Genomic DNA, 13,335 nt, shown 5'->3' with positions numbered 1-13,335 from the left:
TAAATGATGTGCTTCGCAGTCCAAAATCTTCCAGCTCCTCCCCTCCGCAGAATTATCTTGCATGTTCATGAGGCCCATGACACAGCTCTCTGGTGCAGAGAAATAACGAGGAAGGGCCGGCCGAGGCCAGCCCCATCAGAGTGGCATTCCCCGGTGACTGCTGTTGCCTGTGGTTCGGCGGGCGTGTAAGTCCTTGGGACGTGCTTTCACCTGGGGAGAAAGAGCCCACGTGAGACACGTGGAGCGCAGCCCAGTCCTGAACGGGAGCTTTGAATGTAGCTGTTGTCATTGTAATGTTTTGCTTTCTAATTAACGTCGTGCGCCCTTAACCTCTGCCGGGAACCGAGTGAGCATTCGTATGCTGTTAGCATCTTTTATTGTAAAATAAAAATGACAAAGGCGTTCATACCCCCAAACCTGCCTGGTTCTCATTGTACCTCCTCTCAAGGGTGAGATGCAGGCCCGCTGGTGACCCAGTGGTGTAGCGGGTCCTGCTGGGGGTTGTGACAGAACCGGCACAGGGTCACAAGCCTGGTCGGCCTAGTGTGGGCCCAGAAGCCAGCCCCACCTGGGGCATGAGTTCATTCATTAACAACAACAACAAAACAACAACTCACTCCCCGGCCTTTCCCAGGCACCTGACTAAGCAGGGCCACACTATCCGGGACTTGACAAGTCCTCTAGGAAGAAGAATCCCTGGGCCTGGCAGTGCCCAGGGCAGAAGAAGCCAGTACCTATCCAACACCTCTTCAGGAACAAAGCCCTTGTAGGTGAGCAGCTGCCCTGTGCTAGTCCTGGCAACCACATTGCCTGTCCCTGCGTGCCACTGTGCCTGCTCGGCCCTCTGGCCTAGGCTGTTCCTGCAGAGGCATCCAGCCCAGGAGTCATAGTGGGGGGTGACTTACTAGCCACTAGGATGTGGCTCAGCCCGTGGGTGGGGCCCATTGGATTCTCTCTCTAGAGAATCCCACGCAACAGGTTCTGTTAGCAGTGGATGTTGAGGATGGTGATGGTGACCGTAGTGCGGCCATGATGGCCTGTGTTCAGTGCAAAGCCTGAGAAAGCAAGATACTGAGAGAGGAGGAGCTTTGAGGTGGGGGGGGGGGGAGAGGGGGTGCGTTTAGAGCTGAGGAGAGAAAGCCTGTGGCCTGCAACAAAAATGCACTCTGACTCTTCTGAGGAGTCCTGGGGCTCTGGGGGGCGGGGCAAGGCTGGGGCCGCAAGGCAGGGTGCTTGTCGCTGGGGCCTAACGTGCTCAAGTTCTCTGCCTACACTGTGAGGGCACAGAGAGCCTGGGAGGGATGTGTGCCTTGTGCCTCGGCGCCTCTCTCATCGGGGCTCACCTGTGCACAGAAACTGCTTCGGTGATGAAGAAACACCCGGAGCCAGTGTGGGCTCACCGTGGAGTGGAGGCCAGTGCAGAGAACAAACTTGTGGTCCCAGGACATGAAGTGGCTCCCACTCCTCTTGGAGCTGGGCTGCTCTTAGCTTTCAGGACAAACGAAAGAAGCAAGGGGGAAGAAGGGGTGCTCACTTCAAGCTCGGGGATGACAGGCAGAGACAGAGCCAGGGAGCAGGGGTAGCGGCACACAAACTCAGTCCACGTCACAAGCGGGAGACACAGCTTACCCAAGACTCTTGATTTCCCATCTTGCCTCCATCTTATGTGCTTTGCTGGTCAAGGTACAGGGACATTGTTGTTTGGGCGTGCCAAGGAGGGAATTCACAGCAAGCCCGTGTGACAGAGTAGAACTACTCCACGGGGTTCTCTTGGCTGAACTCTTTACAGAGTAGATCGCCAGGCCTTTCTTCCACACCGCCACTGGACGGGTTCAAACCGCCAGCCTTGGGGTTTACAACCAAGGGGTTTCCTGTTGTGCCACCAGGAGCCCTAATGAAACATTCGAGACAGCGATGTTGACGTGTTCACAGAGCACTCGAAGGAAGCACGTGGCTTTGAATCTCTCTAGGACCTCTTTGAGATGTGGTTATGGCGGATTCTGCTTTGCACAATGGGGCATTTTGCTTAACAACACCCTGGTGCTAACATTTGCATGTATAAACTTCTGGAAAATGGTAGACTGGGCAGATATGCTACCCAGACTCTGCAGCAAAGACAAAGGGGACCCAAGGAAGTTGGTGTGATAATCCTGGAACCCTGCGTTCCAGAGGGACGGAGAGAGACGTGAGTAAAGGAATATCGGCCAGCAGAAGGAGCTGAGCCAGGGAAGCCAGGGAAGCCAGGGAAGCCAGGGAAGCCAGGGAAGCCAGGGAAGCCGGGGAAGCCGGGGAAGCCAGGGAAGACAGGCCGATTGCCAACTGACCCAGCACTGCGCAGCCACTTTGGACAATTGCAAGCGGTGCTCAATGGAGACAGCGGCCTGATAGCACCAGGGCCTGCACCAGGAGCTGGTGACCAGAAAGGTGGGATTCGCCCCCCCCCCCCAAGCTCCCCTCACCCTCCTGAATAGAAGCATGGCCAGCCCCGACTCTCACCCACTGGCTGGTGACAGCCCCTGCTGCACAAGCCCTGCTCCACCTGAAATGGAAGGAGGTGTTTATGGATCTGGTTCGGGGAACCAAGTGCCCCACCTCCACATTCAGAGTCTCCTCAATTCCACGTCATTGACCAGTAGGATATGCAGTGCTGGATGGGCAGCCGGCCCTCGGCCACTCCGGGTGGGCAACAACTAACTCTTGCATAGCCAGCTGCCACTGACACCACCCCCAGATCAGGTACCCTGGCCCCAGGCACCCCGTCCCTCAGCTGGCAGAAGCTCCTTGTAGGACCATGTGTCCCACCCGTCCACCGGCCCAGCTCCTGGGCTGGCAGAGGGCGCCAAGTCCTCTACAGTTCTCTGCTCTCTGACTCCTTCCCCTGCTTCCCTCTGTTTGAGTTTGCCTTTTCTTTTTGATCTCTTCCTTTGTGCTTCCTCTGCTTTCTTTTTCTTTCTTCTGTTTCTTTCTCTGAGTTTTTCCTTTGCTACTTCCTTTTCACTCTTTATTTCCTCCCCTCCCTAATTTTGTTTTTCTGGTGATTTTGCTTTCTTTTTTTTCTTTCCTCCTTGTCCCCCCCAGTAGGAGACAGCAGGCATACTCACACAGCCCAGCCACACCCATGCCTCCTGAAGCCCCCACCCACTGGGTGAGAGCCACAAGCCACGCCTGTACCATCTGATCAATGATGAAAAGCGGCAATACCAGCCAAATCCACCCTCTACTTCACTATATGAACAGCACAGTTTCTCGTCCTCTTATCATACCCCCAGGAGCTCCGTGGTGAGCACCTAAATATACGCCAATAAACAGTCATCAATTAAATCATTTTAAAAGCCTAGACTGTCTCAGAGACACCAGAAAACCTCAGTTTTCACAAAGAAGCAACCTAGAGGGGCTCGCACAAGGGACCCAAAGGCAGAACCAAGAAACCGGGGTAAGGAAGAGATGGCATTCGGACTACCTGATAGAGAATCCAAAAGAATGGTATTGATGGACCGACCTTCGATGGACTGAGCAAAAAAGGTCAGGGACACTGGACAGAAATCAAGCAATAGGAGAGAATGGATGCCACCACTGGGCAGGCATTTGACCCCAGAGAAGGATGCCGATGGGGGTAGACACCCAGTCTTTCTCCTGCTGAGTCACTGGGCGGATTTAAACAACTGCCTTTTCAGTAACTAGCTGAGAGCTTAACTATTTAATACACTGTAGATAAGTGCTGAAGGATTCAATCAGCCCCCTCTCTCCCTACCTTCAACCCACCCCACCCCGCATCACCGCCCCCCCCCCAAAAAAAACAAAACCTCACTGCCATCCAGCCAGTTCTGATTCCTATCTGGTCCTACAGGACAACATAGAACTGCCCTGGTGAGTTTTCAAGACTGTAAATCATTTTCTTTTTTAAAAAAATTGTTTTATTAGAGACTCATACAACTCTTATCACAATCAATACATACATCAATTGTGTAAAGCACATTTGTACATTCATTGCCCTCATCATTCTCAAAACATTTGCTCTCCACTGAAGCCCCTGGCATCAGCTCCTCATTTTTCCCCTCTGCCCCTCCCCCCTCCCTCATGAACCATTGATAATTTATAAATTATTATTTTGTCATATCTTGCCATGTCCGACGTCTCCCTTCACCGACTTTTCAGTTGACTGTCCCCCAGGGAGGAGGTCACATGTAGATCCTTATAATCAGTTCCCCCTTTCCAACCCACTCTCCCTCTACGCTCCCAGTATCGCCACTCACACCACTGGTTCTGAAGGGATCATCCGCCCTGGATTCCCTGTGTTTCCAGTTCCTATCTGTACCAGTGTACATGCTCTGGTCTAGCCAGACTTGCAAGGTAGAATTGGGATGAGGATGGGGGCGGGGGAGGATGGGGTTGGACATTTAGGAACTAGGGGAAAATTGTATTTTTAACCGTTGCTACATCGCAGGGGAAAACTGAAGACTGTAAATCTTTACAAGAGTAGAAAACATCATCTTCCTCCCGCAGAGCGGTTGACTTGGGACGCTGACCTTGCAGTTAGTTAGCTACCCCACGTAGGTCCCAGGATGCCACCAAAGCTCCAGGTGAGGTGCTAGCGGCGCTGAGAACTGCACTTTTCCACTTGAAACCAGTTCTGGAAAATCCTCCCTGTGCAAGGGAAACGCAGCTCTGGGCCGCACTGGTGCTTCATGGGGTAGGGAATGCCTTCAGGACTGCGCTGTCTTCTCCTTCCTCAAAAGATGCCCAAGCTGGTTCTCTTTTAGACAATAATCAAGGGACCATTCCTTGGAAGGCTGCTTCAGCCCACTTCTAAGTCCCAGGCTGACACCTAGTGGTGGTCACCAGCAAGGGGAGCTTGGGTTGAAAAAGCAGGCACAGTGGTTACAGTGCTAGACTAACTAAAAAGAAAAAGTCTGCCGTTTGAGCTCACGAAGCTGGACGAAGTGGCAGTCAGCTTCCACACCGAAGCAGGTTTGGAGACCCTGTGGGGCAACGCTGCTCTGCCCTCGGGGGTCACTGTCAGTCTGAGAAGCCGGTGTGTTTGCCTGTACTTTTGAGACAGGGTTGTTCACTCCTCCGATAGTCCGTGGTATAGTCAATATTATTTGTCAACACCATAATTCAAAGATGCTAGTCCTTTGGCCCTCCTTATTTACTGTCCAGATTTCACATGTAGATGAGGTGATTGAAAAATACCTGGTGAGACGGGCACACCTTAGTCTCAAAGTGACATCTTTACTCTGTAGCACTGTTGAAATCTGTCTTTCTCTCTAGATAGACCTGTGATGAACAGAACCATGACTTAATTGGTCTCATGTTCTCTGAGGCTCCCTGCCTTGTCTCACTCAGAATAGTTAACCTGCAGAAGAGGGGGGCTTCAGCCCCACCTTCCATCTACTCTCCTTCTACTCTAGTGCAGGACGACAAATTGCTAAGCGGATTAATTGATCAAGGCCAGGCCATTCCTTAGGCTTCGCTTAACATTGGGCTAGTGTCTTGTTACTCTTGGGGGCCATTGAATCAGTTGACTCATAAAGACTGTGGTTGTTACAGGATCTGTTGTCAATTTGAAACTCTTAAGAGTGAAGGGGTGGAGTTTAGCCTGTCAATCAGGTCACAGCTTGATGACCTCATTTGGAGGTACTAAGGAGATAAGTAGCTCACTGGAGGCAGGACACACACACACACACACACCCTGGGAGACATTCCTGCTGACAAGACACATGGAGCTACCCTAGAGCCCTGGAGCTGAATGATCAGAGCCCCACAGAACTTCCTGGCAAGACATTGAACTACTGTGCAAAACCTTGATCCCCCTCTAAAGAAACAAACACAGAAACTCCACTTTAGAGAAGAAATAAAGTGTGAGTTTAGGGCCCAGCCAAGAAGTTGGACCATCACCAAGAATCAACAGCTTGTCCAAGGAGCCAATGCAGAAGTGTGGGAACACTGATAAGGCTTGCCTGAGACCTGACTAATGCCTAAAAGCCAGCCAGGTCAGCTAAAGTGTGGAGAAACCCGGTAAGACTTGACCGGGACAGTGAAGACATCAGAGAGCCAGCCAAGCTGTCCATTTGAACCTGGGTAAAGACCCTGACTTTTCAGAGAACGAGGAACCAAGGACATCAACTCCTGCTCCCTCCCACTCTGCCCGGGGTGAGCACACGGATGAAGGCAATGCTTGTTGGGACTTGGATGCTGGAATGATGTGTGTGAAGAGTGCTGTCATAGACTCCCAAGCTCATATTTGCTTCAATACCTTTATCCTTAGTAGTCTGAGTTATTTTTAGATTGTTTGATGTGTTTGCAGTGAATAAACCAAGCATTCGAAAATGTCTAAGAGCGTTAAGTAATTATTGATCACGCGGCTCATGACACTGGAGAAGCCACGTAGACACCCCTGCCAGTGCTGAGATGCTTCCACCGCCACTGGATCCACAAGCCTTTCCACCCACTGGCCTGTGGTCTTCCTGCATTCGGCGTCACTGCATGTGTTTCAGGAGTCTGAAGAGGACGTTATAGCTTGGTATTGGACATATGGGCTAATATCGGACTCGTGGACTTGATCTGGACTGCGATGGTTTCTCGATATCGAACTGTTATTTTTTATAAAGCTCTTTCTATACACATATGAGGGTCGATGAATTTGTTTCTCTAGTCAGCCTGGACTCACACAGCGATGCTGTGCACAACAGAATGAAATGCTGGTCCCGCGTCGTCCTCACAACTGTTCTGCTGTGTGAGCCCATTGTGGCAGCTGCTGCGTCCGTCCATCTCGTCCAGGCTCTTCCTCCCTTTGCTGCCCTCTACTTTATGCTGTCCTGCTCCAGGGACTGGCCTCTCCTGACAACATAACCAAAGTTCCTGAGACCAAGTCTGGCCATCGTTGCCTCGAAGGAGCACTCTGGTTGTACTGCCTCCCAAACAGATCTGTTTGTTCTTTTGGCAGTTGGTGGTCCTGCACTAGAATTCAAATGCATTGATCAGACTTCTCTCTTCCTTATTCGATGTTCAACTTTCACATGCATGTGAGGTTCACTATATCTTTAAAGTCGGGCCAGTGTAGTAAGCCCAGATTCAATGGAGGAAACTAGGAAAACTGGCTTTCCATATGCCAGAGAATCAAACTGGACCCCACATCTCATCCTAGACAAAACTACCTCAAGAGAGATCAGTGACCTAAATACTAGCGCCCCAAACCACAAAACTCTTAGAACAAGGCAGGCCAACTTTTGTAGTAGGTATTTTTATCACAATAAAAACACGCCTTTCGGCAGATGTAGTATGCTTTACTTCTGCTCTCTGAGCTGATGTCACAGGCAGATCAAGAAAGAACCTGCTTTTTTAAAAATCATTTTATTGAGGGTGCAGACAACTCTTATCACAACAGTCCATGTATCCATCCATTGTGTCAAGCACAGTTGTACATTTGTTGTCATCATCATTCTCAAAACATTCGCCCTCTACCTGAGCCCTTGGTATCAGCTTCTCACTTTCCCCCTCCCTCCTCACTTCCCCCTCCCTCATGAAACCTTGACAATTTAAAAATTATTATTTTGTCATATCTTACACTGTCCGACGTCTCCCTTCACCCACTTTTCTGTTGTCCATTACCCAGGGAGGAAGTCACATGTGGATCCTTGTAATCGGTTCCCCCTTTCCACCCCACCCTCCCAGTATCACCACTAGTCCTGAAGGGGTCACCACCCTGGATTCCCTGTGTTTCCAGTTTCTATCTGTACCAGTATACATCCTCTGGTCTAGCCAGATTTATAAAGTAGAATTGGGATCATGATAGGGGGTGGGGGGAGGAAGCATTTAGGAACTAGAGGAAAGTTGTATGTTTCATTGTTGCTACACTGCACCCTGATTGGCTCCTCTTCTCCCTGTGACCCTTCTGTATGGGCATGTCCAGTTGCCTACAGATGGGTCTTGGGTCCCCAATCTGCACTCCCCGTCATTCAGTGATTTGATTTTTTGTTCTTTGGTGCCTGATACCTGATCCCTTCAACATCTGGATCACATAGGCTGGTGTGCATCTTCCATGTGGGCTTTGTTGTTTCTGAGGTAGATGGCCGCTTGTTTGCATTCAAGCATTTAAGACCCCAGATGTTATATCTTTTGATAACTGGGCACCATCCGCTTTCTTTACCACATTTGCTTATGTACCCATTTGTCTTCAGCAATCGTATCGGGAAGGTGAGCTCACAATGATATGATTTTTTTTTGTTGTTTTTTGGTGCCTGATACCTGAGAAAAAGAACCTGCTTTTGTAGGGCAGGCCACCCACCTGGTTCATCCTTCCTACCTCTTCCACCCTGAAACTGGGTGGATAGATCAAACCAGGGGACTGCGGAGCTTCCTTTAACCTTTATCCCCACTTCAAATGCTCCAACTCCTCTCCTGGTGACTGCCTGACACCGCCATTGGGGAGCAATGGGTTCAAGAGCGCCACATGGAATCTAAAACGGGGAGCCCTTCTACTTCAAGGGCCACTGTGGTTCTGTGGGTGGGTGCCAAAGGGTCAGGACAGAGAAAGTGCCAGTGTCCCTGACCTTGGCAGTCTGACTCTGCCAGGGCTGCGAGGACTGAGCGCTCACCCAGGCCCCTCCTGGATCTGTGCCTCATTGGGGAAGCAGAGTAGGAAGATGACTTACAAGAACAGAGTTCCAAACCTGACTCTGTGTGTGGGGGGACGTTACTTGACCTCTGTGAGCTTCCACTTCTATCCGTCCAAACACACCCTTCATTGTACCTACTCCACAAGGTGATGGTGTAAGAGTATGTGACATGGGTCTGTGGCTCCCTTAGGCAGACCCGCCGGGTGCACTGCCCACTGAGCGGCCGGCTCTCAGGAGGCCTTCTGTGAGGCCTGGAAAGGGCTGTTGGAACTCTGAACGCAGATTGGAAGCCCAGCTGCCTCCACCCTGAGCCCTGCATGGAGTTTTCCTGGTGCCTGGCTCCTTGTAATCCCTCAGAAGATTCCCCAGGCCCCCTCACTGCGGTTTCCTGGGAGAACAAAAGGTGGGGCACTAGAGACAGCTGGCCTGGGGCAGCGGGAAGCTGGCTCCTTGCTGGGGGAGGGAGACCGCTGAGAACTCCTGTCCTGTGCGTGAGGGCTCCCTCAGGTCGAACAGAGCGTGCATATTCCAAGGGCTTGTCTGGCCCCTGTGTCAGTTCCCTTCCAGTGCACCCCGACACATACCACTTCATGCCCCGTGGAACAAAACATGCCATCTTCATGAAGCTGGGATATTCGAGTCCATTTTTGCAGCTGTTGGCACCCCTGCCGTTGTTGTGAGGTGCCCGGGAGTCAATGTGGGCCCATAGGGACTCCATGTAGCCCAGTAGTACGGTCCTCAGGGTTTTCTGGGCTATCTTCTTTACCAGAGCAGAATGCTAAGTTGTTTTCCTTCAGAGCCACTGGGTGGACCTGAACCTCCAGCTGAGCACCTGACTGTTGCGCCACCAAGACTACTAAACCTGCAACATGTTGGGGCGCAGTTTAATTAGATGCTGAGCTTCGTAAACCAGGAGCTTTCACCTGATGCCTTGCTTTGGTAACAAGCAACTAGAACTGGGTATCAGCACCCCCTGCAGTCAGGTGTGAACACTGCAGTCCTGACCGTGGCTGCCTGTCTCTGCCCTCATCCCTCCACTCTCCCCTCACTCATCCCTGCCCTCACTCCTGCTGGGCTTTGTGCAGAAGCTCAACCACGCTCCCATCTTGAGGCCTCGGTTCAGGCCCTTCTGCCTGGAGTATTCCTAAGGAGCCACATAGCTGTCACTCTCCACCTACTTCAAGCGGTGATTTCAATGTTCTTTCTTCAAGAAAGTCTATTCCAGAAAGCCTACCCTGTCTTCCTCCGGCCCACCCTCCTGTTTCCTCCTTCAGCATATCGCCTGCTCAGAATATCCTACTTATTTCTATTTTTTAATACTAAGAATGTTTCTAAGAATACCACTTTACTGATTTCTATTTATGATCTCTCTCCCCCTAAATTTCTAGAAACACTCAGATGTCTTGAGTATAGAAAAGTCTAGGGAAAGCCATGGCTATGATCCGTTTTTACAGAGTTGTGTGGTCCCAAAACCATCAGAAAAAGAAAGAAAATTTCCAAGGGTGAAATTTCATTGAAAACCCCACTGTTTCAGGCTTCAGAGAGTCTTTCTGGGCAGACACACAGTAACAGAACCAAATGCATTTGCCCTTGGCTTCTTTCAGTTCCCACTGGCCCTACCCATCCTTCTGCTTCAGCCTGATGGTGGCAGTGTTGGGGCCACCTCCCAGGAGGGCCCACAGATTTCTCCCCGTGGCTCAGGAGCCTCTGAGGGCCGGACTTCCAGACCGCAGGAGTAGGCGACCCCACCAGCCGAGCCGCAGCAGCACAGACAGGAGACCAGGAGGTTTACCACGCACTGATGAGCACTGTATGCAGGTGCAGGAGGTGCTGGGAGCAACAGGAACCGCAGTAAATACAGAACAAAAAATAATGAGCTTTGAAATGACAACAAACGGGACACATTATCTAAAGCACTAACACCTAAGGAGGCCGCTGCCCAGGCTCTTTTGGGCAGCTCCTCAGGAGAGAGAGGCCGACTTCTTCCCAGGCTGCCTGGTCTTCAGTCCTTGTAACTTCTCATCTTTTAGCGCCTTCAAGAATTTATCTGCAGGAGAGCAAAACAAAGCCAGCTGTTGAGCCTTTTTCCTTATACGTCCAAAGCAAGACTTGTGAGATTTGACTGTGATCGCTATGTGAGGCCCAAACCCATGTGTAGTCAAGTTGGAAGAAGGAAAAACAAAAACAAAACAGCCAAATACATTCAGTTGGAGAATACAGAATTAAGAAATCCAGGCCTTAGGAAAGATTTCTAGGGACTGATTTCTTTCCATGGCTGCGTAGATAAGGAATGAAGAGCCACGCGGAGGGAAGCTTGTGGGACAGTCCAGTCCCACCCCACAGTGTAGCAGGCAGCCTATGGCAATGAGTTTTACATTGCTGAATGAGCGCTCTCTCACCAAACTGCAATTGATGGCCAATAGAAACTGTTCACTGGTGTCCACCTCTAGTGGTGCCCAGAAGACATGTCATACTTGCTGTAGCTTAGGGACACCTCTGGTGGCAAGGGGACCAACTGTTTTATACAATCGTGAGAGTGGTCTTTCTAGAACCATCCACACTTCTCCAGTGGTCAAGTAAAAACAAGTGTTTTCCAGGGAGCTGATGGAATGACAAAGCCTGCTAGGCAGCCTCTGGGTACTGTGCAGCTTGGTCCTTCTGGAGCCAGAAGTGGATTTAACAACTTTGCCTTCCAATATGAAGGGACCCGTCACCCTGTGTCAAAGAAGTCCTGCCCACGTCCCTACGCCACAGTCTGCCCTGCGCCAGAGCCCTAAGACTTTAGGCCTATGGTCAGATGGTGGCATCCAAGACCCCAGCCAGCGGTCTTCCAGGGCCAAGCTCTCAGGGTCACAGGAAGCCAGCCTCTAGCTCCAAAGCCGGCGTCCCATAGGGAGACAGTGAGTGCCCGTGGGCTTTGTACTGTCCCTACTTTCCCCTACAGGACCCTCAAACTGACCTCATCTGCGTCCATATCCTCTACTAAGGGCCCCAGATTAAGATGGCAAAGCTCTAGCCTCTGGCCACAGGGGCGGCTGGTGGTGTGTGGGACATACTCCAGCCCACTGAGGTGGGGGGACTACAGGGCTGGAGGCTGACAGTTCAGGATGGGGTGGTGGTGGCTGGAATTCCAGGTGTAGGGGCGCCGGGTCCTGATTTACTGAGAGTGTGGGGGGAAAGAGTCCCTAGAGACCGAGGGTTTCCGAGGTCCCGATCTATGGCTGGGGAGGGGTCGGTTGAAATCTAGACTGGAGGAGGCTGGTTTCTGGGGGCTGGATTTGACATCTGGGACTCTTAGGGGCTGGACTCTGAGCCCCGGGCCACATTCTGGGGCGGGGCAGGGAGCCAGGGGGTGGAGCCGAGGGTGGCGGGGCGGGGCCCGGAGGTCACCCACAGCGCTGGGAGTCGAAGCCGTCCCCCGTGATGGTGAGCAGCTCCAGCTCCTTGATCCGGATCTCCAGCTCGCACAGCTCCTCGGGGTGAGAGGCAGAGGCGAGCCGGGGGGTCGGGGGGTCAGGCACCAGGGGTGAGGCGGCTGCCTCGGGCCCCGGCGGCGGCGAGTAGAAGAAGCGCAGAGGCTCATAGGGGATGGGGGCCAGGCCAGAGGGCCAGGGAGGGGGACAGGGGCGCTCACAGCGGGGCCCCAAGCCGGGCGGCGGCGGGGGCGGGGGCGCCGGGACCGTCTGGGGCAGGGGCCGGCCCCCCACCGCCCCACCAGCCGGCGTCCCGCCCGCCTTCAGCGGCACGAAGAGCTTCTTCCAGATGTTGAAGTCGCTGAGCGGGGACGAGGAGATGCCCCGGTCGTAGAGGGACGGGAAGTAGAGGGGCGGGGCCGGCCGCTGGCTCATCGTGGGGCTCTGGCTGCCGCGCCGCCCCTTCGGCATCGTTTGAATGGGAGGCTGCGTGGGAGGAACCCCGCGCCGGGAGACTCGCGCTGGGGCCCCGAGTCGGCGGGGTTCTGAGGTTCCACAAGCCACGCCCAAAGGGAGCCCGGCCCCGCCCTTTAGCGCCGGCCCCGCCCTGAACAGCATTCTAGGCGGGCAAGCCCCGCCCCAGAATGTGGCCCCGCCCATTGGCGAAAGGCCGGGACCCCAGGCCAGTGGCAGGATTCGGACAGCTGCAGTGATTCCAGGCCTTGAGTTTCCTCTCTGACCGCCCGGAGGGCACATGGGGTAGTGAATTTGCACACTACCTGTCAGGAGCCGTGCTATAGTGGGTTACACGTTTGGCTGCTAACCACAGGTCGGCAGTTCCAAACCACCAGCTGCTCCGTGCGAGAAAGATGAGGCTTCCTACTCCCTGCCCTATAGGCTCGCCATGAGTCCGAAGCGGCAGGCTCCCAGCCTTGTCTCGCTATTTGCTTCCCCTTCTGTCTCTAAATCCCACAAACCACCTCCCTGTGTTGTCCTGGCCCTGGGCACTGAGGCCCTGTAGGCGACCAGAGTTCTCAGTTCTGGACAGACAGGTTCTCTGCCTGGGAGCCTTGCAAACACCCACCCCCACCCCACTCCCTACCCCCGGAGCTGGAGGAAAGCCATGGGTTACGGAGGTGAAACATCCCAGCCAGTGCAGTAAACTAACACTGAGGGAAATATGACCAGGACTACAGTCCCTAACAGAGGGAATTTGGAAAGCTAAATTAGAGATAAAGTCCAAGCACATTATCCTGCTTTAAATGTCATTTCCACAGACTCTCCCCTAACAGCTATGCTGTCTT

The 13,335-nt window shown here is 52.7% G+C and overlaps 1 protein-coding gene and 1 long non-coding RNA gene across 2 annotated transcripts in view; one reads left to right on the top strand and one right to left on the bottom strand.

Moving 5' to 3' along the window:
• Positions 1 to 7,561: 7,561 nt before the first annotated feature.
• Positions 7,562 to 12,575, bottom strand: C4H11orf91 (chromosome 4 C11orf91 homolog). Its single transcript, XM_075545918.1, has 2 exons — positions 12,013 to 12,575; positions 7,562 to 10,665 (listed from the first exon to the last, which is right to left on the bottom strand). Exons 1-2 carry the CDS (start codon positions 12,500 to 12,502, stop codon positions 10,580 to 10,582), a joined length of 576 nt encoding a protein of 191 aa, XP_075402033.1. The 5' UTR covers positions 12,503 to 12,575; the 3' UTR covers positions 7,562 to 10,579.
• LOC142444728 (uncharacterized) overlaps positions 11,996 to 13,335 on the top strand; it is a 31,722-nt gene continuing 30,382 nt past the window's right edge. Inside the window, exon 1 of the long non-coding RNA XR_012783926.1 lies at positions 11,996 to 12,097. This is a non-coding gene — a long non-coding RNA (uncharacterized LOC142444728). The remainder of the gene's footprint in view (positions 12,098 to 13,335) is intronic.

Source organism: Tenrec ecaudatus, chromosome 4 (genome assembly GCF_050624435.1).
Source record: "Tenrec ecaudatus isolate mTenEca1 chromosome 4, mTenEca1.hap1, whole genome shotgun sequence".
Classification (NCBI taxonomy): domain Eukaryota; kingdom Metazoa; phylum Chordata; class Mammalia; order Afrosoricida; family Tenrecidae; genus Tenrec; species Tenrec ecaudatus.
Note: the sequence above shows the minus strand (reverse complement) of the source record. Positions and strands in the feature narration are given on the sequence as shown.

What these genes read in the sequence shown, in the direction of transcription:
- C4H11orf91 (XM_075545918.1), bottom strand. Translation starts at nt 12,502, where the DNA reads ATGCCGAAGGGGCGGCGCGGCAGCCAGAGCCCCACGATGAGCCAGCGG. An exon ending in CGGCTTCGACTCCCAGCGCT is followed by an intron (nt 10,666 to 12,012) that starts GTGGGTGACCTC and finishes GCTCTCCTGCAG; the next exon opens with ATAAATTCTTGAAGGCGCTA.